Source organism: Mastigoproctus giganteus, chromosome 1 (assembly GCF_048544385.1).
Source record: "Mastigoproctus giganteus isolate SK-2022 chromosome 1, ASM4854438v1, whole genome shotgun sequence".
NCBI classification, from domain to species: domain Eukaryota; kingdom Metazoa; phylum Arthropoda; class Arachnida; order Uropygi; family Thelyphonidae; genus Mastigoproctus; species Mastigoproctus giganteus.
In genome coordinates this window covers 82689435-82714825 of record NC_143575.1, presented here as the reverse complement: position 1 = coordinate 82714825, position 25391 = coordinate 82689435, and the positions used below count along the sequence as shown (strand labels likewise).

The 25391-nt window shown below is 38.1% G+C and overlaps 1 protein-coding gene and 2 non-coding genes across 3 annotated transcripts in view; all 3 read left to right on the top strand.

Annotated features, from left to right (window-relative positions):
- LOC150090939 (sodium-coupled monocarboxylate transporter 1-like) overlaps nucleotides 1-25391 on the top strand; it is a 133333-nt gene that overhangs the window by 35471 nt on the left and 72471 nt on the right. Inside the window, exons 2-3 of the mRNA XM_090378322.1 lie at nucleotides 12941-13006; nucleotides 18093-18144. Coding sequence (XP_090234448.1) covers nucleotides 12941-13006; nucleotides 18093-18144 — 118 coding nt within the window. The remainder of the gene's footprint in view (nucleotides 1-12940; nucleotides 13007-18092; nucleotides 18145-25391) is intronic.
- On the top strand, nucleotides 3106-3186 carry TRNAL-UAG (transfer RNA leucine (anticodon UAG)). The gene has a single exon. It is a non-coding gene; the product is annotated as a tRNA-Leu (tRNA).
- Nucleotides 5752-5832, top strand: TRNAL-UAG (transfer RNA leucine (anticodon UAG)). Its single transcript has one exon. It is a non-coding gene; the product is annotated as a tRNA-Leu (tRNA).

Genomic DNA, 25391 nt, shown 5'->3' with positions numbered 1-25391 from the left:
AGGTATAACGTACCACTGTCGATGGATTGAATTGATCCATGTATACACCAACGCGCCTACGAAGTGCGTGTCAAGAACAATGGAGCTTTTATGCAGAAGCGCGTAGAAATTGCACGTCTCCCATCTCCCAGAAGAAAACCATCTTTCCCTCTCCCGACTGAACTCAGTTCCCTGTTTTCAATCTCATATGTGTGTAGTCAGGTGTGCCTTGTACAGTGTGAACATCACAATAATGGTTGAGTTGGACATGGAACGATTGTTTGACGAAGTTAGAAATCGGCCATATTTGTGGGATTCATCGTCAGAGCATTATAAGGATCGCCAAATGAAGAAGGATGGCTGGGTTGAGATATGTGAAATCCTCATCCCTGACTGGAATGAGAGGCGCAATAACAAAGGAAAACTCAGTTTTCCTTTGTTATTGCTTTGAAATGGTTTATTTTCATCTTATATTTAAGAGCAAGTCATAATAATTATTATTCATTTTAAAACAGTTAAGTAATAATATTACATTTCACGGGAAGGCGTGAAAATTATATGCGTGTATGCATACGCGTGTAAAATGTGTGAAAAATAAGTACATAAACACTGGAGCAAACAACCGCAGGTTACAGTACGCGTGTACATAAACAAACGCGAGCATAAATCAGTATATCATATCTAAGGATATGATATGCTGACGCTCCATTGCCTTATGCGCTTGGCGATTAATATGCACTTAACCGAAACGAGCTTAATTATTCTTGTGCTTTCTTCTTCACTTTGCGAAAAACATGAAGCACCCAATGAAAGCTGTGGTCCTCAACTTTTATTGGTGACTATAATGTCTCAATGTGAAGACCGCTAGTATTGTGGCACATGTCCTAGTGAAAATCATTATACGACCATTAACACCTTAAATCATCGGTCTACTGATATCCCTGTGTGTGGGGGGGGGGGGTTTCTGAAAAGAAAATTTAGTTATGTGTGAAACTTTATTCTTATTTTTACATACAGCGGCGGACAAAAAAACTCTATCATCTTAAAAAAAGTAACATTTGTAGTGAAACGTACAAGATATTGTTTGATTACAGTCATTTTGTTTGTCGCAAAGCAAAGGTATATCGCGTCAGATAACGTTCTATTGCATCAGACAGTAATTGCAAGGTATTGCAGCAGTCGTTTCTACAAAGTGTCTCAAAAATATTGGTACAAACTTTAGGGGAGGGAAGTAACATCTAAAGGAATGTGAATCGCATAGGAACCCATAACCGTAAGTCGGTACACGGCACTGTTCATCAGTTCGCGAGAGGGAAAATTTCTGGTTTACTCAATCAAGCAGTAGTCGCCGCACGAAGAGCATGCATCGATATACGAAGTGTGAGCTGGCAGACATGCACCTAATGTATAGATTAGCAGAGAGCCCACACGGTGTGCGCCCCCATGCGGCACAACATCGCTTCGCAATAAATGTGTGGGCAGGTATGGTCGGTGACTGCTTGGTCCATACCTGTTACCATCCCGCATGAACTCCGCTAAATATTGGATCTTTCTTGAACAAGTTCTACCAGGGTTACTTGACGATGTTCCAGCAAATGTGAGACGCAATATTTGGTTTCAACATGACGGGGCGCCTGCCCATTATGGAAGGTGTGTTCGTGACCATTTGATCAGGCGTTTTGGGCGTCGATGGATTGGCCGTGGTGGACCCGTTGCCTGACCCCCACGCTTACCTGATTTATGGAGCCTTGATTTCTTTCTGTGGGGGCCCTCAAATCTATCGTGTATGAATCGCCTGTGGAGACGGAAATGGATCTCGTGGCGAGACTCGTCTGCGCTGCTGCTACTGTCAAAGAAACTCCAGGTGTGTTCGACCGTGTCCGCCAATCCATGCTGCATCGGTGTCATCGCGTCTCATGGTGGAACCTTCGAGCATCTGTTATAACATCATGAAATGCATTCATCTCGTACTCCATTGTTAATATTATGCCAAATAAATGTTTGCCACTAATTACTGTCTTGTGTCATTTCTGCTTCTTGTGCCTCTGTTACTACTTTCCCGTGACGTTTCCGGTTATGGGTTCCTATGCGATTCACATTCCTTTAGATGTTATCTACCTCCCCTAAACGTTTGTAGCAATATTTTTGAGACACCCTGTATAAATACGGCGTTGGAAGGTATATACGTTCATAATAATCCTGTTTTGCGGATGTGTAAGCATGGTTCAGTTGGAAAAAAAAACAAAAAATTGTAGCTGCTGCTCTGTTCCAGGAAGGGCTTTCTACGCGTGCTATTGCTGATAAAATAGGCTGCCACCAGTCAAAAGTATCCTGGGTGCTGAAATTATAGCGTGAAACAGGTAATGTGAAGAGAAGAATTGGACCAGGCCGTAAGAGAGTGACTACGCCTTTCCAAGATCGATTTGAAACAGCTATGCCTTCGTACTCGCCATGCTAATGCTCCTGATCTAAAACTGGACTTTGAGATGGCCTCTGGTGTTGAAACAAGTGCACGAACTATCCAAAGACGGCTTTCGGAATGTGGTGTGCATGCCTATCGGCCCAAGAAGATGAAGCCTTTGTTGGCCCAAAAAATGAGGAAGAAGCGACTTTCTTGGACTAAAACGCATGTTTCATGGACAAAAGAGCAATGGGACGCCGTCATCTTTTCTGACGAATCGAAATTCAACCTGCATGGCTCGGATGGGAAGTGATATGTCAGAAGACGAAAATCGGAGGCGTACCATCCTGGATGCATAAAAAGCAAGGGGTGGGGCGAATTAAGTTTATTAACGGAATGATTAATGCAGAAACCTACACTACTATCATGGAGGAGTGTCTGAAACCCGTTATTAGGGATCACTACAAAGACGTCCAAAACTGTACTTTTTAAAAGAACTCAGCACCTTGCCACAGCAAAATTGGTAAGTTTTATGCTATTTAGATTTAATAATAAATTTGTCTTCATTTGTGTTTACAATTACAATTATTTATTTAAATTAAATTATTTCCTATTACAGTTATTTATTTAACTTCTGGCCACGATTTTTTTGTCTTGGTAATACCGTTGTTTCCTTTTGCACAGTCCTTATTTAAAACTCAAAAGTCGTAAAAAAGACTTTAGGAGGTAGCGTGGCCGAGCGGTCTAAGGCGCTGGTTTTAGGCACCAGTATCACTGAGGCGTGGGTTCAACTCCCACCGCTGCCAAAATATTGTTTTACCTTTAGGTTGATTCTTGGAACAAACTTTATTTTGTCACTGTACAAGTTGACAGCTTAAATAAATTCAAGGAAGAAGTGAACGAGCGAATGGATGGATGAAATGGGAAGATTTTTTTTTTTTTTTTTGGCTGATGCTGTATAAGCTTGCTTCCTTGCATCATATGCCTCTGCTAATGCTAATGCTAATGCAATCAAAAACAAAGAAATGTGAAATGAGTTTATATTTATTTAAAGTCCCACATTTTAAATTATTCATAGATATTTAAGCATAATATTACTGAATTATATAAGTTGTTCCTACGTTTCTTTACTAGGCTTAAAATACACTTATAAGGCTTAAAACATACTTACACCAATGTTTTCCCTCGTTTTTCTCCCTTAAGGTGCATTCATACCCCAGAAATGCTAGCATTACAGTTCTGATTTGAACCCTATTGAAAATTATTGGTACATAATGTCGTCTAAAATTGTTCAGAAGAAGAAGCCAACAAGTAAGATTCAGCTGCAGGAGAGCATTGTAAGGGTATAGTATCACGAAATTGGGTAACCGTATATCCAGAAGTTGATTAACTCTATGCCAGATCATTGCAGAAAAATAAGTCCTCAACAAAATATTGAGGACTTATTTTTCTGATTTACAGTACATAATACTACTACCTAATACATTACAGTACATAATACTATTACGTGAACTTGTCGTTTCAGTTTGTACACGTAAATGCAATAAAATGTATGTTTGGTTGTTATAAATGCCATTTGCATGATTTCTCATATTTCCGTTAATTACGCATTTTACCCTTTGGGAAGATATTTATGGCAATTAGGTATATCAGGTGGAGTCTTTTTATTGGATTTCATTCACAGAGATATATATCCCATCTAACAAATGTATTTCGAACATTTTTGCAACCCACAATACACGCAAAACACGTTATTTGCATAATTCACAAGTGGTGCAGTTTTTTTGTCCGCCACTGTACTAACTTTATCATCAATTTGCTATACATAGAACGAATTATTTGAAATACGTATACAATTAAAAGCACTAGTAGTGGGGATCGAACGCGCTCTGTTAGGGAAGCGACTTGTATATATACTAATCGTGTCGAAAATAAGTATTGTTCTATAAAACTCATTGTGATTCTATCAGTATATTATTAGGAACATAAACACATATTGCTTGATACCCCTTCTGAACGTTTCGTGGACCCTCTGGAACTGGTTTACGGACCTTAGGGGTCCGCGGATCCCAGTTTTGGAAACGCAGCCTTAAGTGTTACGCCGTCAATAACATCCCTGATGATGTTCTTCAATTGGTATAAATTTTCTGGTAATGGTTGCGAGATAAAGTCCAACGGGGTGATTTAGCGGATCACCTGCCCACAAAACTGAAGCACCTCATTCCACCTACAGATTTAGAAACTTCGTACCAAAAATTCGCAGACATTAAGAGAAAAATGAGGACATCTATACGAACAAAATTATGTGCCAGTCACAAGTGGGAGGATGTCTACTAGGAAGCATATTATGTGCAAAGAATTGCGTTGCAGCTGCGATTTTTCAAATAGAAAAATGCAGTGAGCTACTTGTACTCCACTGAAGATTGCAATTTTTTTTTAACATCTACCGAATAAAATTCCCGTATTACCTAATGCGCAGCCTAGTAACTCAGAAATTTTCTGCCTTAGTCATGAAAACAAAATTCTACCTTGATTTCGAGTAGTAACTGCCTGAGGATCGCCACTCCAGATCGCTCCACACAAGTTACCAATGCTGTGACCACTACCAGCACCCCTGACTGATAAGTGATAGCTAAAAAGACCAGTACGGCACGTTAGCACTGCTCTTTGCTCTCATATTTTACATTCCGCCAGCGTACAATTTTCACACATTGACGGTGGTCGTGACTGTCACTGTCTGAAAACTTGAAATTAAAATATATTGGCTTACAATAAAAGATGTTAGTCTTTTCCTAAGAAATAAAAACTCCGGATTCAATGCAATTTTATATGAACAAAAGTTAAAATAGGTAATATTAGTATTATAATGACTGAACGATACAAGGAAAAAGTCTTTTTGTATATCTGCCAAAACAAAAACAAACAAACAAAAAAAAAAAAAAACTCCACTCGCACTTTCCCCAATCAAAAAAATTATTAACCAGTCCCATTTTTCTACTTTATTATTATTATTATTATTTGTTTGTTGCTCGTTTCTGAGCCACCCTCTTGGACATAGGCTAAGGGGTGATATTTACTCTCTAAGGTTTAAAGTAGGGCATGTGTCGTAAGAACATGTATACTTGACTAGAAAGACGTTTGCATAGGTAAAATTTGCAGAGGGTATCATGGCACTTTTCGCTAATATGTACAATCGTAAGCTTTTTGTACGTTATTTACAATTACAGTTATTTGTTTAAATTAAATTATTTGCTATTCAGTTATTTATTTAACTTCTTGCCACGATTTTTTTTTTTTTTCCTGGTAATACTGTTGCTTTCTTTTGCACAGTCCTTATGTAAAAATAGAAAGTCGTAATAAAGGATTCAAGAGGTAGCGTGGCCGAGCGGTCTAAGGCGCTGGTTTTAGGCACCAGTCTCACTGAGGCGTGGGTTCGAATCCCACCGCTGCCAAAATTATTATTTTACCTTTAGGTTGATTGTTGGAATAAACTTTATTTGTCGCTGTAGAAGTTGACGGCTTAAATAACTTCAAGGAAAAAGTGGACAAACTTTTAGAGTTTGCCTGACGCTGTATAAGCTTGCTTCCTTGCATTATATGCTTCTGCTAATGCTAATGCAATCAAAAACAAAGAATTATGAAATAAGTTTATATTTATTTAAAGTCTCACATTTTTAATTATTCATAGATGTTGAAGCATAATATTACTGAATTATATAAGTTGTCCTTACGTTTCTTTACTAAATTAGGTTGACATTTTCTCTTCTATATATATATATATATATATATATTTATGTTCAATAACAATGACTTGTTTCCTCCTGCAATCTAATACCTAAAAGACCGGTGAACAACCTTTACAAAGGAGACTTTGCGGCAATTTGCAGGAAACAAAACTACCTGTAAGTTGTAACTTCCCATGTCGATCAAGTATGAATGACTAATGTTTAACGTGAATCACCGGAACATAATCAATCACGTAGTGCTTGATTACTATACTTAATAAATTATTATCTATGATTTCATATTTTTCAGAGATAACAGAAACCGTTACTTATTATTATTGCGGTTAGATTATCAGCTGAGAAACAAGATTTGCTCCACCGTAAGTCAAGGAGTTTTGTGCATGCACGATGGCATGTATTGTGTAAAGAATAATTAGGAAATTCAGAGAAAATCTTTTTTTCGCATTTGTGGTTGTACCATTTTGTATAAAGTACATTTAAAAAGAGCAAATTCATTCATTGGATGAAATATTAAATACATTTTCTATTTAAATGTTCACTGAGTCAAAGGAGTTTAAAAGATAGAGAATACAAGAACGGTACCGTATTTTGTGGTATCACATGGATTCAAACACGCAGCGTGAGTACTTCTGTAGAATATTCTAAGCGCAACCAAAACTAAATACCCTTTCATTTTTATCAGTTGTAATTTTAGACTATCCTTTATTAATTTTTCCATCATTAACATAAAGGGCCGATAATCTGAACTAGAACGAAGAGAGAAAGGTTTGTATTGGGGGTTTAGTGGCGCACGGTCATAATGAGCCAGTTAACATGGTATAGAGAGAAAGGTAAAAAATGTTACATCGATTAATTTTGACAGTAGATTTAAGTAATATATCACACTGGTATATATATGATTTTTAACATTTAAAAATCCAACTTTTTACAACTTCAAATATTTTGTCAAAGAATGTAGATAAAGTTCACAAAAAACATTCAAAAAGTGCCATCAGAACTGGTAACGCTATCTATCGTATAATTAAAAATAATCGACCATTTTCAGATATAAAATATTTAATAGAACTATAAAAAAAAAAGAATAATATCAATGTGGGCGTATCATTGCAATCTAGATTCATGGTCCCCCTTGTTGATATATGATACATAATCTACTGAAATGACAAAAACAATTTTTTGGAAAACTTATAAAACAAGGAAGTAGAATTTCAATCATTATCGACGAAGCTTCAACTGTTTCACATAAAAGTGTTTTCATCAGTTAATTAAAATGCGAAATTCAAGACTCTGAAGATAGTTTAATGGCTTTTGTCGATCTCGTGGAGCTGGAAGGAACAACAACTGAAACAATTTATCGAACTTTATGGCCGAGGTAAATGGTTATGCTCCGGATAAATGGTTTCAATGAGAAATATTTACATTAAAACCTTATAAGATTTTGTACAGAAGGTGCTAGTGTAATGCTGGTGAGAAAGTCTGGAGTTTCAGTCAAAAGTTTAGAAAACTTTCCCGATGTTTCAAATTGGCACTGTCTGAGTCACCATATTCAATAATCTCTGGTTGATGCAATAAAATATGGAAATCAAGTTAAATATTTTCTCGATAAACTTTGTATTTACTACCATACGTCAAATAAACATCAGAGGGAATTAAATAACATATCTGGAGAGCCAGAAACTGAAATAATGAAAACTGGAAGAATATTTGGACCTCTGTTGGCAGCGTGTAGTGCCAGAGCTGCAAAAGCAGTTTGGAAATCGTATCAAGCCTTGCATATTCACTTTAATAGAAACTGTGAAATATAAATAGTTAAAACATTTAGAAAGTGATTTTTTTTAGAGATTTGCCTTTAATAAACGACATGATAATAGAGACATCAATACTTTCTTTAGGTTTACAAGAAAGAAATGTTTCAGTTATTAAAGCTGACAGATTAATTCGGCAAACGATAAAAAATTATTGAACATATAAAACTAAATAAAGGAAACTATGAAAGGAAAGCGGAAGATATTATAAAAAACGAATAAATATGATATACCATTAAAAACAAAACATAAGAAAGTATCAATTTCAAGAGAAAAACTAATTAGATTGTCTTATAAAGTACAGTATATGAAAATACGTTTGTTGTTTGATGACAAAAGTGAAAAATATATGAACTTTTAATATGTGCTTGGATTGAATGTGAACAAAAATTAATAAAATTAGTCAACTACTTAAACACGACATTCCAATAAATGATTTTCGTGACATTGAATATATAAGTCTCAAGCAGTATTATAAGGTGTAGAAAAATTTTGAATGTAATTGCTGTTAGTTCAGAAGAAGCTGAGAGAGGATTCAGCACCATGAACAATATCATTGATGTTAAGAGAAATTTTCTACTTATTGAGACTAAGTCATCTAATGACTATCAATTTAATGGGGAAATCGTTGAAAGAGTTTGATGCAGTTCCCTATGTCAAATCATAGCTCAGACAGGGGTATCATTTAGCCAGCGACAGCCACGTCAAACAAAAGATCACACCAACAATTTCTAAAAATCATTTTAATAATTTGGAAATTATTAGAATGATTTTATGAACGATTACGCTACAACTTATGTCAATTGGTAAGCAGTTTTATAATATAACATTTATGTAGTTTAGTTTATTTAGAGAATAAAAAGGAAATTTTCCATATGCATATTCCTTACACCCACACGCACTCATATATATATTTTTTAATATTTGATTTATATATATGTAAATATATATTACCGTACCGATTATTAAATATTTTGAATATCAGCCCTGGCTGCACCGTCGAAATGTAAGGAAGATTGTATCTCGCCATAATGCCCATTATAACCTCAATAGACATTAATCATGCTGCATGATGGAAGAGATGGGCGGTAGGGGGTTGCTGGCGCTTCGCTCTGGAGACTAAACAGGTGTTTTACCACTTCAAGCTTCCAATAAGCAAAGTGGTGGTATAGGATCAGCCCATGAGTCGTCTACCACGTAGTATTGATTGGTAACACGGAGGGGTGGTGCCTCTGTGTCGTGTGCACGCCATACCTCGACCCCTGCCCTGCTTACTTTGGTTTACACTGGGTGGTCACCTCCTGTATAAAAGTTCCATCATCATGAAGGTGCAAGTAGAAGATTTGGTTATCGCAGAACGACCAAACTTCACCGAAATTCGGTCACCTTGAGTTCCGTGAGAGTTTTAGATTCCCTGGTAGCAAGCCCTAGCTTGTGATACTTGAGAGAATGTCTGTGCCAAGCCCTCACGTCCCGAAATGATCCTGTATTACTACTGTAACCATTGCCTCCATTATTTTCCCAACAACAGAAGTTAAGCTTACAGCTCTGTGATCACTCATTTCGTCCTTTGATCTTTCCTTCCCCGTTCGCTCATTTACAGTCTATAGAAGCCTCTCGTGAATTCACACTGGAGTTAGTGCACATTTTATCCATAAACCAGGTTTTTACACTGCTTTCGGTACATGAATGAAGAATTATTATGCTGTAACATGGAGGGCCTATTTTTACAGAACTGCCAGAGAGAGACACCACGAGAAGCAGCACCACACCACAATCCCTCCTCCCCTTAACTTCATTATTGCCACTATACACTTTGGTAGATAATATTAGTATTAGTATTAGTATTAGTAACGGCCGTATGGTGCAAGAAAGCCTATGGCTTATGCTGCACCAGCCAAAAAAAAAAAAAAAAAAAAAAAAAATCCGAACAAAACAATGATAAAAACAAAAATTAAATAAATAAATAAATAATAATAATTAATAAATAAATGAAAATAATAAAATGAAATTAAAAATTAAATAAAAAGGAAATTAATCCTATCATCCTATGCGCTTCCCTTACCCGAAAGTACTATCCAGATGACCTTTGAATTTCCCCAAACTGTCGGCCTCTACCACCCATGAAGGCAACTTATTCCAGTAATTTATAACTCGCTGGCTAAAATAAAACTTCCTGCAGTCCAATCTAAACATTTCCCCGCGTAACTTGAATTTATGTCCCCTAGTTCTAGCATCATTTATAATCTTGAAAATTTTGTCCTCATTCATTTTACTGATGCCTCTCAGAGCCTTAAACACCTCAATCAAATCTCCCCTAAGGTGTCTAGTTTCCAAACTCTGCAACCCACATATTCGAAGTCTTTCTTCATACGGACGCCCTTTTGCCGATCTCACCAGGCGAGTTACCCTTCTTTGCACCCTTTCAAGAAGCTCGATGTCTTTCTTTAGGTGCGGTCTCCATACTTGAACACAGTATTCCAAGTGTGGTCTAACATAGGCCTTATATAATGGGATTATCACGTCCCTATCTCTACTTGCAAAAGTTCGATAGATCATCGATAGGACACCATGGGCCTTCCTTGCAACCTGTTTACAATGCTCAGAGAATTTCATGTCTGACCGTATCGTAACACCCAAGTCCCTTTCCTCCAGTACTGGGTTTAGTTGAACTCCACCAAGTGAATACGTTATTTTGGGATTACTGTTTCCCAGGTGTAATACCTTACACTTTGTTGGATTAAAGCACAGCTGCCATTTTTCTGACCATTCTTGAAGTCTATCTAGGTCTCTCTGAAGAAGCTCAGCTTGACAGTGATCATTAACTACTCTACCAATTTTAACATCATCTGCAAATTTAGACATCACGCCCTCTATCCCTTCATCAATGTCGTTTATGAAAATTAAAAACAACAGTGGTCCTAATACTGATCCTTGGGGAACCCCACTTCTTACATCAACCCAATCTGAGGAATAGCCATTTATCACAACCCTCTGCCTCCTGCCCTGAAGCCATCCTTCTATCCATCTAAGGATTTTTCCAGTGATTCCAACCTGTTCCAGCTTATAAAGCAACCGCTCATGTGGGACTGAGTCAAAAGCTTTGCTGAAATCTAAATAAACAATGTCGAAATTATTCCCTAAATCCAGCTCGTGAGTGACCCTTTCGAAATAGCGAACCAGATTTGTTAAACATGATTTTCCCTTTACAAAACCATGCTGAGTATCCTTGAGAATTTCAATTCGATCCAAATGATCCTGAATTCCACCCTTGATCAATGCCTCCATGATTTTCCCTACTACTGAAGTCAGACTGACAGGTCGATAATTTCCCACTTCACTTTTAGAGCCACCCTTATGTATGGGAGATACATTTGCACTTTTCCAATCCAAGGGAATCTCCCCAGAGTCTAGTGATGCTCGCATAACCAGCCTCAGTGGTTCAATGCACTCGCTTGCCGCCTCTCTCAAGATTATAGGGTATATTCCATCAACTCCAGGAGCCTTACTAGTCTGTAGGCTTGAAAGTTTTTTCATTAAATAATCTTGCGAAATTTCAATATCATTAATTACATATTTTTTAACTTCGCTCCCACAATTTCCCATTGCCACAAAAGGCTTTTCATTTGTAAATATCGATGCAAAATAACTGTTGAGTTCATCTGCAACGGCAGCTGGTGTATTTATTACTATCCCCTTTCCCTTACGTAAAGGTCCGATCTGGTTTGTCCTGCTCTTCTTGGCATTTATATATGTGAAAAATATCCCCCAGAAATTCTCCACACTCATATGCGACCGTCTGATCCGAAGACTAAGTAACAAGATTCGTTGCTTAGCACATTTTCACTCTCCCATGTCCCAAGTACAATGGATTACATACCACGGCAAATAATGTCCCGCGTTAATTAGTAGAAATGGAGCTTGGGATGTAGGTTATTGCTACATCACACGGTGCGCTCGACATTTTCAGGTGTATCTGATCCACAACGAAATCGGATCTCATTGGACCACATGACCTGCCTCCAGTTCCCTCCCTGCCCAGCCTTTGCGTTGCTCGCACAAACGCAGCCGTATTTTCATGCTGCAGTCAGAGATCCATGGCTTCCGTGATGGCCTCCTACCCCCATATTGCATTCTTTGCAAGGTTCTTACACATGCCATGCTAAAAAACCTGCATTCTTTGCAGGGTTCTCAATACGGCGTGGGTACTGATGTCTTGTAATGTTCCTGAATTAAATCCAGAAGTTAATTGTTCCATCCTTTGGCAACAATTACACTTGACAGTTCTCTCCAGACATAAAGTTCCTAGCTTCGTCACCTTACATTTTCGTCCACAATGCATCTGTTTACGGTTACTTCCGGACGTTTGTCTAGTCGTTAAGGATTCGAATGACAGTAGTCTTTGAACACGCGACAAGTTCATGCTGTTGTTATTGTTGTAACTGTTGTAACAATAACAACAGCATGAACAGTTGTCTGTAACATACATGTGTTGTATGGTCGACTTTCCGTTTGTTTGCTGGACGAAAACGCTAGTTTCCGGGAGAAAAACCATGCTACCCTCGTTGAGACCGACTAACTCAGCCACGTTCTGAAAAAGGCCCATAAAAATTCCTCACGTCATCGACGGTACTCGAACTAAGGTCTTTTTCACCCGGTGACAAGTTCATGCATCCTCTCTGATCATCTGTACAACGCGCGCCGACAATCATACCTCTTCGAATGTGCTTGATATCTATCCTTTCCCCATTTCCGGAGATTTTAGTACCACCTGGTCACATAGATTTATAGCTCTTTCTATGGGCCTATGTGACTCCCGTGGTCCTAATAGAGTGGCCAGGAAGTAATTATTAGCTACTATTACACTCGTATAATAGTAGCTATTCCTAAAAGTACGTTTTAATGAAAAATCAAAGCATAAAATATTTACACGATAATTCCTAATATTCATTTTATGTTTTAAATCAAAAATTGATTTTAATTACTTGTAATCTTTTTTGATTTTTTAGTATTTGCAAAGACGATTCAATCGCTTTGTCCGATTTCTAGGTTCCTTCGCCTTCTCTATGCACATGGTAAGCTATACTTCAGATTTTATTTCTAAAATAATTAAGTAGGCTCTCTGGAAAGTAATTATTTATATTCAATAACGGCTGTTAATTATAAAATATGAATAATTATACAATAAAAAATAAATGAAATGTTGTCATCTGTGGCCGCACCAATCTCAACAGGCAGTTGATGACGAGATATCATAGGGTTCCGTCTTGCTGTTAGAGCCAGATAGCGGTCTGTTCTGGTTGGCGTAGCCCTCGGGCGACATTGGCCAACAAACCTCCTCTAGATTTCTTCTTGTAATGGTTCATGTCTCCTGAAACTGCTGCTTCCATAGTGTCGAGACGACACTGCGTAATACATTAAGCCAACGTGCCACCTCCTTCTGCGACTGCCCGGCTACATCTGTCCAACGACCCGCCATCTCAAAGAATCATTTAAACGACGATGACTTGACATCCTGAGTACTGGAGGTGTGGCTGTCCCACTGAACAAGCCAAAAAAACGGGAATGAAGTGATGTGGTTTTATTCATGCCTATAAAACAGGCAACCCGTGTTTTATAGGCATGAATAATTTGCATAATATGTGGCTCTGTAAAGTGGTAGATCGATTTCTATTGATTACTCGGAATTTGCATGTCATGGTACCTGTTACATCAAATATTCCCCTTGGGCGACACTGTTCACAATAAAATATTCATTAATATTTTAGTAAACATTTTGTTCTGCTAATTTTATGGAGCAGTGTAATTTATTATGTCTATTGTAAACTGCTCGTATTGTCTGTTCAACGAAAAGTCCTGGCTTTCCGGGAGAAAAATCCATGTTATCCTCACTCAAGAAACTCATTCTCAGTATGAATAAAGCTCATAAAAATTTCTTGCGCCATTGCCCTGACTTGAACCTAGACCTTTTCCACAAGGAGTGGGAGGACAGTTATTTAACCACTGTACTACTGCAAGGGTCGACAGTAGTTATAATGGATACAGCGTGACATTTCTATTCTAAATTTAGTTGTGAATAATGTCATCAAATGTAGCAATAGGTTTTCCGAATTTTTCAAATAGTGTTTAAATTTTTCCCGCCTTCACAAAGCAAATGCCATATACTAGACTTAGCGCTACGCAAAGTCATTAAAAATGGATTATTAAGAAGACTACTAGAAGATTAAATATGTGAATAAATTCGTATTGTGAATGTTTATGAGAATAATTGTTAAATTCATATGTAATGGAATACGATGAGAAGTAATGAAAAATCGTATTTATAATTTAACTGTAAAACTATTATTATTAGTAGTAGTAGTAGTATAGTAGTAGTAATATTAGCCATACGGTGCACGGGAGCCTGGGGCTTTTGCTGCACTAGCCAAAAAAAATTCTGAATTACTCTGAGAGAGAGAGAGAGAGAGAGAGAGAGAGAGAGAGAGAGAGAGAGAGAGAGAGAGAGAGAATCATCAAGAAAGGAAAGACTGATGATATTCAGCTCAGGACCTTGGGTGTGTCAAGCCCATACTCGCCAGGTTTTGTCACTCAGCCGTATCATAGGTAATGAAGCAAAATCCTGATTTTTTTTTTTTTCTGAAACAAATTCAACAGTATTCAACCGCCTCTGATTGCGCCCCTACAGTCATACGTAGCCTCAATTAACTGGAGTAATATGACCTAAGTAGCTCTTGCTACAGAAACTCCCATAACAACAACAGACAGGAACGAAAACAAATATTCATACTTCTGAATTATCTGTATGCTTGAGAATCCACTTAACTGTCGAAGTCTCTATTGCCACTGCAGAATGATCTTATTCAAAATCGAAGATAACTAAATCTCCTTTATGACTGATTATTAGGCTGTGAAAGGCTTGCTGGACTGTCTCAAATAGTTATAATACAAATGATATTTTGATGATATTAATGTCGATTATATCATCAAGGCGCCCAAAATTTTATTTGCTAACGGGAGTTAGTAACCCAGCGAGCCGTGCCTGGATGTTTCGGAAGGCAAATTAAAATCGGACTGAGACGCCGAAATTCTGTGAATGAACTAGCGCGGTGGTGAAAAATTCCCGTCTCCGCGCAGAAACCTTCGGGAAATGTACCCACAAAACAACTGTGGTCCTTAACTTATATATTCTTGTTTATACTCCGGCACGACTACCAAGGTCAGTGTAATTTACAATAAATCAATCAATGCAAATATTAATCGTATTTAGCAGTCACGTGCTTGAACCCCGGTTCACTCAAAGAGCGTATGATACTGCACTCACGCTCTTGACCACTCGGCTACGTCAGGCTTTATGCTTCTCAAACAGAATGTGTTTTTCTCGATGTTCGAATGCGGAAGGGGAATAGTGAATATTCTACATATATCACAAGGATGTCATGGAATTTCCTTTTCTAGACACACTGTATTACCGAAAGCATTTGGACACTAACGAATAGGTAATTTAATATAAATCGTTATTTATACAATACTGTCATAAATACTGCCACATGTGTTACTACATGTAGCCACAAAATAAAAAGACACAGGAACTCAAAACTCTGTGGGTTTATTCTTTAACATCCAACAAATGAAGCAACACAACACTCACTCAAAATGCTCCCCTTGTTTTTTACACAAGACCTCAAACGTTCCGGCCATTCATCAATAGAAGTGCGCAAACATCCAGCGGGAAATTGGCCACAGTATGCTCCAGTGATCTCTTCAGGCTCTCCAATGTGGCATGCCTTTTACCACAGACCATCCCTTCCAAAATAGCCCACAAACGGTAATCAAGTGAATTAAGATCTGAACTGGCAGGAGGCCATTTGTCATGCTTGAGGAACTCAGGCACATTCTCTGTCAGCCATGTTTGGGTGATCTTTGCCTTGTGTGCAGGCGCTGAGTCCTGTTGGAAGATCCAGTGCTGACCATCGAAGAGAGTTTGATTGAGGGGTCTCACATGCAGTTCCAGAATATCATTTAGATACGCCCTTGCACTGTTTCCAGTCCCCCCGAACACAAAAATGAATCTTTGTTACACCGTAAGAGACTCCCCTCCAAACCATCACTGATGCTGGATGATGACCCCTTTCAATCCTTTTAACGGCCTGACATGCCTCTGCAGAGTTATGGGCGTAGACCTTGTCATTTTGACGGTTTTAACGCTCCTCATTAGCCTGTGAAGAGTATCTGTCGATGCTTCCATTTATGTACCGACGTGCAGTGCCTCTGATCTTTTGCGCCTCCGTTCCATCAGAGTGCAGTTGGGAACTGTCTTGTTCTCCTGCGGTAGGCACTCATCCCTAGATCACTTTTGATTATGCATGACATCGATCTTAGTGATATTCCCATTTCTCTGGACATGATTTTCTGTTTTCGTAGGGGATTCCTACGAATTCTGTTCTCTACCGCCTCGATAGCTGCAGGGGTCCTCACAGTTCTTGATCGACCGGACTGGGGCCTTGTCATCAATTCTCTGTTGTTCATTGTACCTATCAATTGCCCTGTAGACAAATCTTCCGCTTATTCCAAGTGGTTTCAGAAGTTTGAAAATTGTAGGTGCATCATGTCCTGTCTTATGAAGACCTATGACAGTAGTCCCGTTTTCTTTGTCTCCCCATTCCATTTTTACTGGCTTCTTTTACTAGTTGACGATACCTGTTAAAGAAACCCATACATTAGTACTACACAGGATGCATAACCCAGCTCTGAGATATAATATTCAATTTTTACGGGAGTCTTACTTTTGTGACAGTATTTATGGCAGTACTGTGTATATAGAAATATTATAGATGACAGTCCTGTAACAGTACAGGGATATGAATGACGCTGAAGAAGACAAACTTATGACAGTGTCAGCGTATAACAGATTTCGGAGCCTTACAACATTCCGGGAAATATCCGCCTGGAATATTGTAGGCAAGCTTTATCGTTGCAAGGTATACTGCAACGATAGAACTTAATCGATGTCGTATGCGAAGTCTTGTCACAATTATGGCATCTCACTTACTTACTTACTGCATGGTGTTTGGGCCACGAGGGGCCTTGACAGCTAAATTCCACAACTCTCTATTATGTGCAAGCTCTCTCCAGTTCACCTTTCCTCAGAAAATTAAACTAATATCTTTCTTTATACCATCCTCCCATCTTAGGGGCTGTCTGCCAGCTTTTCTTTTCCCAGTTGGGATTCTTGTGAGAACTTTATGGAAGTCTATATTTTAATTTCTTTCTTTTTCATCTTCTATTTCTCCTTTAGTTCATTGTTATGTATCCTTCTCCAGCGATTTCATCTTGTTTTGGTCTGGAAAATTGTTCTTGGAATTCTATTTTCGAATGATTGTAATCTGTTCTCTGATTGTTTCGGAAGTGGCCAGGTTTCACATCCATAGGCTACAGTAGGTAGTATTACCGTTTTGTAAATCTTTATTTTCAGGTTCCTAGATATTTGTTTTGAAGTTAGGATTTTTTGAACCGCATAAAAGCACATATTTCCACTCTGAATCTTAGAATTAATTTCTTCTGCGATATTACTGCAATCATTCAGAATGCTTCCCAAGTACTTGAAGCTTGACGCTTTCTCGACTATTTGATTTCCAATGTTGATGTTGGGGTCCTCGTTATTCTTATTTCTACTAACTTTAAGGTATCTCACTTTAATGTATGGCATTTCACTATCTGTACAAATTTGCTGAGCTGTTATTCGCCGGACACGTCAATTGAAAACAACTCCTCTAGCTTCTTCGGGTTCATTTATATCTCTGTATCGTTAGTACACTGTCATTCACAATATTTTTATAATTAATAATTTGCATAAATTATTAATTTGCTTACTATTTGTACAGAAAAATTTCGCCTTATCGGTGATCTTTACTACGCTGTTATGATTCAAATTGATTTTTTCAACAATTACTTATTTTGTATTTTCAATTTAACATGCAAAGTAACAGCTGTAAATCACAACCCCACAAAATATAAATAATATTGCCTGTAAATATATTTTGTTTAAAATTTAAGAGTTTCTGATAAGTCAAGTTCAGATATTAAATTACGTTAAGCACATTATTTAAATAAGACAGATTTAGAGACCTTAAATGTTCTGCCTCTTTTTCGTTTCTTGACTAGATACTGTATATGGCTATTGTTCTGTATGCTCCTGCCCTGGCACTATCTCAAGGTAAGTAAACCTTTTATGTTGACCAACCTAATTTCTTCGGAGAATAGGATTATACTTTATAAGCGTTGTGAATCACTCTCTCTCTCTCTCTGTTTTATATGCTATAGTTCAGCAGACTCGTAATTACTTGGGTTGTTTTGAAATAAATTATCCCAACTAATCGAAAGCCCAGATAATTCGCAAAATGAAAGAAAAACAAACTCATAAATGTAACAATTTTTTTTTATATTCATAGTGCAGTCATATTCATAAAAGTACACTATGGCATGATTGCTGTAGCCTTTTAGGTGAATTAGGCTATGTTGCACCATTGTGTATTATGTCTGTACAAATGTTGTATTTATGGGCTGATTTGCATGTCTTGCGCGCTGAAAAAAACTAAAATAACTCAAGGGAGAACTCTAATCCCTCACCCTGAGATCGACTAACTACAGCCTCCAACTAAAGAAGTCGAGTCAAGTCTACAACGGAACTCAAACTCTAATGCAAGGTGGCAAACGACTCTCATCAACCAGTGCAATACCACCACTTTGCCTATTGGAGGCGTGAAGTGGTGGAATTCATGTTTAGTCGCCACGGCAAAGTTCGTGCAACCCCTCTCCATCTCTTCCATCATGCAGTACGATTGGTGTCTTTTAAGGTTATGATGGACGTCATAGCGAGATCCAACCTTTGAACGGTGTTCGAAGGCCGCCCGCTAGATGATCCACCGGACCGAACCTATTGGTAACTCTCTAGGAGGCTTCCGGATCAGATAGTATACAATCTCGCTGCCTCTAATCTGCCAGACAGTGTATGGAGGTAGTCGGAGTGGTGCGGGGGAGAGGCATTGTCGAGGCTACTATGTCAAGGAGCTGGGTACATTCTTGCCATGTGTACGCCATATTCAAGAATTTCATTACTTCATACAGCATAAATCCCCCACCTTTTCTTACTATTGAATACATCATGAATTGTCAAACTAACAGAAAACTTATCTGCGAAACGATCTAAGCCTCCAAATACTTCCCCGTTCATTTCAAAAATATACGTAGTCTCAGTTCCAATCTCAGTTATGTCCATTTCCACTTACAGACTGCCAAACTCTTTTCTGACAGAATCTCAATTATCAGTTGATTCAACCACTGACCCATCTCAGTTGTCCAAATTATTCACTGTATGATTATTTTCACATCCAAAGGTGGTACTTGTGCATATGTCTGTTTTGATATTCCCTGTCAGAGACTTAGTAATTTGCAATCTTCTCTTTTCAATCTTCTTTGGCTTAAAATCTCTCTACGACATTCTCTCAAATTCATCTGTTGTCTCTGTCGTTCTCCCAACTCCACTAACCACATGGCAGAACTCTTTGACTTCTTCTCTTTGAAAATTAATTTTCTCTAATCCAACTTTCCTAACTGTGAGGTAATTTTCCTTGGTGATTTTAATGTTCACAACTCCAACTGGCTTCCGATTTCTAGTCACATGGACCCAGCTGGTCGAGATGCTGAGGCTTTTGCTATTACTAATGACCTCGCACAAATTGTTCATTACCTACCAGAATACCAGACAATCATAACCCCGCAGCCAACGCGCTTGATCGTTTTTCTCACAAACAACCCTTCCTTAAACGATTCATTAAATGCTGCTCTTCTAGTAATTCTTCAGTGGGGCAAAGAAAACTTAGTTGATTTCAATCCTTCTAAAACTCAGTCTTGCCTTATATCTCGCAAAAAGGATTCTTTTGCTCCTATGCTTATCTTCGATGACGCTCTGATTTCTAGGCAAGATCACATATCTCTACTGAGGATTACCCTGACTTCTAATCTCTCTTGGCAAAAGCACATTACAAATATTGCTTCCTCTGCATCAAAAAAACTGGGTTTCCTCTTTCGCTCTCAGCGTTACTTTTCTTCCAAACAACTGTTCATCTGCACAAATATTGTTCCCACAACTAGAGGCGGCGCCCCCCAAAACCTCTCTCAGGCTTCTGGATTCCATCCAAAAGAGGGCAATTAGGTTAATTAATTACTCGTCTCTGACAAAGTCGCTCCACTCGCTGTCTCATAGACGTACTGTTTCTTCTGCATGCCTTTTCTACAGATACTTTAATGGGCACCGTTCTTCTGAATTCTCTTCTATAATTCCCGCTCTCTTCCAAACCAGTCCGAACACGTGCTGTAACCAGTCAACATCCTTTTACTATCCAACTTCAAACTCACAGAACCAACTTTTCTACTTCCTCATTTATTCATCCAACTTCTGTTTACCTTCCTTCATACGTATTTCCTGAAAATTACAGTCTACAGAAGTTCAAGTCTAATGTCAACAAATATCTTCTTTCACCTTCTCACTCTTCAACCCAAGCACGGTACTAAGTACTATAGGTTCTAATACCTCTCGTGTTTGGGGTTAAGTGGCGAATCCACTATGTTTTCAGGGAGAATCTATAACGTGCTGGGAAGATGGCAAAATTTAATATACATATTTTTTTGAAAAAGAAAATAACAAAATCGCCCGTCTGGGCTCTTCCCTTCCCCACTCCTGTGAATGGTATTACATAAATTTCAAAGAATTATCTTCTCAGCGTGAGCAGTATCTCCTTGTTATTATGTGTAGTCGATCAAAAACCACGCATAAGACAAAGCAGGATTAACTGGATCGTAGAGACCTCGGTTAATTAGCCCTCAGATAATCGGAGTCTAACTCCCGAATTATCCGGGAACGGATAATTGCAACTGTACTTGACTGTTAACGAAGTTGGTCAGTTCCATGAAAGAATTTTATTTTTAGCTACCAGGTTAAAATTAATGGATTTTAGAATTTTAGAGAAGGAGAGAGTTTAAGTTGCAAAATACATTAATTTCGCGCGACATTACAAAGACCCATATTAGAGTTCAAATAATAGAGAAAAAGTAATGAAATTATACTCTGAAATATGTAAAAAGAGATTTCAAAATAAATATTAAGTAATTTTCGGACGCATGTTTCGATTGCCACTGCTTTGGCTATTACTGTTTCACACCATAAAAATCCGAACAGCTTTACAGGAATATTTCTGAGGACGTCTCCACACATCTAGTGGAGTACAGTATTGACTAATAGCCGGTATTAGTCAATGCCTAGACTAATACCAGCTGTTTTCCATGAGAACAGTGCCCAACACGGTTATTAGGTAGGTTTTCATAATTCAGTGATCACTCAGTGTATACGAGTATTTATTGTTCTTCACCGGTGTGCGACCACTGTTGTAACCATGCCGTTGTATGGAAAAGGCCTTGGTTCGAATCCTGTCGAGACGAAAGAATTTTTATAGGATTTCTTCACGCCATGGCTGAAACTGAGTTTGGTCGGTCGTGGAGGAGGCTCACAGATTTAAATGAGAAGAAGTAGTAATAAAGTTCCAACTTAACATAAAGGAATACAAATTTCATCGGGGGGGGCCTCCGGAACCTCTTCATAACTCGGCGTTGTTCGTAAAGTCTGGAAAGCCTGATTAAGTTATCAGACACTCCTCTTTTCATTTTCTTTTCATTTTTTTATTTATTTTATCAAGGCATATGCTTTAATTTTAACGAATGAGAGGGGGAAAAGATTTCTTAAGCAGGGATATCTTTTAGTTTTTTTGTTTTTAATTTCGCTTCACTTCAGCTTTCATCATCGCAGGTAGGTTGTGTAAATACTCGAAACATTCTCAGCTAAAACTTGCCTTGCGCATTCCTTACACTGAAATTTCCACGTAGTGATAAATGATCACAGTTAGTGGTGTTACCCAACCAGTTTCCATCAGTCGTTGGAAACTGGTTGTTAATAAAATGTTTTATACATTAAATATGATTTGCTGACTTACTGTTTGCGAGCAAACAGTTCTCGCTTTAGTAGGTTCGCACGTCAATAGTTCGCGCATCAAGAGTTATGAAAACATCGAAACTTAACACAAAATGCAAAACTAGAATAAAATATAGTTGAGTAATAGTTTACAGGGCTATTTTATCCTGTCATCAGTTGCGGATTAAGATCGGTTGAGGCCCCGGGCGCAGAAGAAAATATTGGGCCCCTTAAAAAAAAGAGAGAGAGACAGGAAAAATAAAAATACATGTTAACCATTTTTTTAAATAAATAAAAATATTATGTACTATTAATGTTTTATTTCCAATAAAATTTGAATATAATATATGTATAATATAATTAATAATAGCATAATAATAATCACAAAGTTTTGAACTAATAGTTGAACATATTAGTTCAACTAATTTGTTGGGGTTTTGCGTATAAAGTTGGGGTTTTGCGTGGGCCCTTCAGAAGTCGGGGCCCAGGGCGCACGCCCGGTGAGCCCGCCGTTAAATCCGCCTCTGCCTGTCATATGTTTTTTGAGGCCAGTAGGATTTGAAATGCTTAGACAACACAATGGTCTTAACGTTCACAGCACAACAAACTTGATCTTTGTAATGAGTCGCCCTTGTATTGCACTACCGCTAGTGTAATACCAGTCCAGAAAGTTCTCAGGTTGAACACACAGATTATTAACAACGCACACATGAAGAATTACTTTAATTACACACAATTGCATATTTAGTCTTCATGAGACTAAATAGCCCTGTTCCAGCGATGCTGCCTTTTATTGAGGTATGCCTCAAACTATTCTTTCGGAATGCTATATCCATGTGTTTTAAATAATGATCTCCGTGTAGTCAAATATTCTTCCTTTAAGCGAACTTTCGGTTTATTTATTTTTATTTATTTATTTCAGTTTAAAAGTACTTATAGACATGTCCCAGGGCAACAACATGATAGAAGGATAAAACAACTGCAACCATATAGTTTTAACAAAAATTTCACATATAAATTATACAAAATTAAATCTATTAAAGAAGTTAGAGAAGTGTTAAAAAGAATTAGAAGTATTAAAGAAGTTAGAGAAGTATATAATTCAAAAATCACGAATGAATATAAGCCAATGTAGCTTCAAGCATTTGCATCCTGTATTTCTTTTGTGTACAAAATGTGAGTGAGGCGATCAAGCTATTAAATATGTCAAGGTATTATGTGCAAATATCGTGTTAATATATTTGTAATTTGCAAATAAATAAATATTCATTTATTGCAAATACAGCAAGCCCATCACATCACTTGGCTAGGGGCAGAAATTCAGTACAAAGGAAAAATGTAAAAAATACACAACAGAATTCATATATACATTAACAACGGATAGAAATTATACAACGAATTAATAAAAATATATTTTACAGAATAACACATTTGGCTCTCGGTTGCAATTACTGGGTTGAAGGAAGGCTGCTGTTTTCATTTTTATCATCTGATTGGAAATCAGACTCCTGTAGGCTTCACTTTTGAGTAACCTTTTGCAACCAATGTTGTTATGATTTATGAGGTGAAGGAATGCATTGGGAACTGGATCTAATACTGGATCCTTTTGAAGTAAGCCTTCCATTAGGACTGAAGGAGACAGTTGTGACAATCGAAGGGGCATCGATTCTATATGAATTGATTCTAATATGAAATCACAAAGACCGAAAACGAACGAATAGGGAAGAAAGATGTGATGTCACAGAAATGCTGTGTTTAAACAATACTCTTTTGTGGTCAATACTCTGGTTATGTTGTTAGTTAAGAAACACATAAAATCTAAGGAAGTGCACTCGGTTGACATAGATGGACAGTGCAATGCTGTGCCAGTTTGGTGTGACATAAGAACTGGTAAAGCAAAAATGAGGGTAGGAGTGTGTTATAGGCTTAAGGACTCTGATGAGTACAATGAACAATTACACAGAGAAACAGAATGGGACAGTAAATCAGAATGTCTTATAATGGGGGATTTTAACTTCCCACATATTGACTGGAACTTGTGGGTTGGTCACTCGCACGCTAACAAGGCTTTTGTGGATTTATTCGATGATTGTTTTCTACAGCAGCATGTTAGAGCGGCAGCCAGAGGGACTGATACTCTTCATTGATTATCAGCAGTAATTCTTCAGGCATTAAGAATCGGCAGATAAAGGAACCACTAGGTGGCAGTGATCACAGTGTACTGATGTGGGAATTACTTAAAGATTTAACTACCATCAGGGGTAAAGGTGACTACAGTAGTCTCAGACAGTTTTTAAATTCTATACAGTGGGACCAACTGATGATGTTACCAATAACAAATTCTAAATGGGAAGCGTTCAAGGAATTAATCTTGGAAGCTACTAGACTTTTCATGTCAATTAAGAAATACTGGTTTAGGTTTAGGCCCAAATGGAGGTCAGATGAACTAATGAGACTCGTTATTTTATTTGTTATTTGGTTTTTTTTTAAGGAGCATTAGCAACTAAGGCCATATTGCTCCGGGATATGCGGTGGTCATTCCCTGACCTTTCCGCATCCTCCATATTTGGTGGTGACGGGCTCGAACCCCGGTCTAATCAAGAAGCGTGTGCTAACGCACCGCTGCTCCTTCCCACCTGGCTACGGAGGCGCCTAATGAGACTCGTAGCAGGGAAGAAAAATACATGGGGTGCATATAAATTATTAGGCAACACAGAAGCGTATGGCAGATATAAGATATATAGTCTGTAATCAAGTCACAAAGGAGGCTAGGCAAGCGAAGACAGATTACGAGAAATCTTTGGCAAAGGATGCAAAAAAAAAAAAAAACAGCAAAGACTTTTTTACTTATGTAAAATCTAAAAGGAAGGGGATGAATCAGATTGGAACACTTGATATCGATGGTTTGGCTGTAGATGATCCCGCTCATATAGCTACCAAACTGAAGGAGTACAGTATTTTGCAAATGACATCACCACCTTACAAAACTGTGTACGACAACTTAACAACCAGTCAAGAGCGGAATCTAGACCCTGCCTGGCAACAACTGATCAAGCTACCGTGAAGAGATTACTCTCCACAAATGGAGAGTAATCTATACATGCTGCTCAGTGCCATATTGGCGATCTCCTGAGCCCGCTCCCTTGCTGGGCTCACCACTTTCTTCCCACCCTGCGACGGGGGGAGGCGACGTCTCCCATCCCCTCCCCCACTCGCCAACCCTCCCTCTATTTTTCCCTCTGGTGGGGCATGGCATTTCCCACTGATTTTCCAGAAGTTATTAATATCTCTATTGCAAGCAGTGAATGGTTACATGATTGCCTGATGCAATACAAATTTTCACTGGGGTCGTCTCCACTATTGACCCCATTCTTCCCCCAGTCTTCAGTCTCCCCCTCTCTACCTGCAACCTAGCGTACTACCCCACACGTCAAAATTTA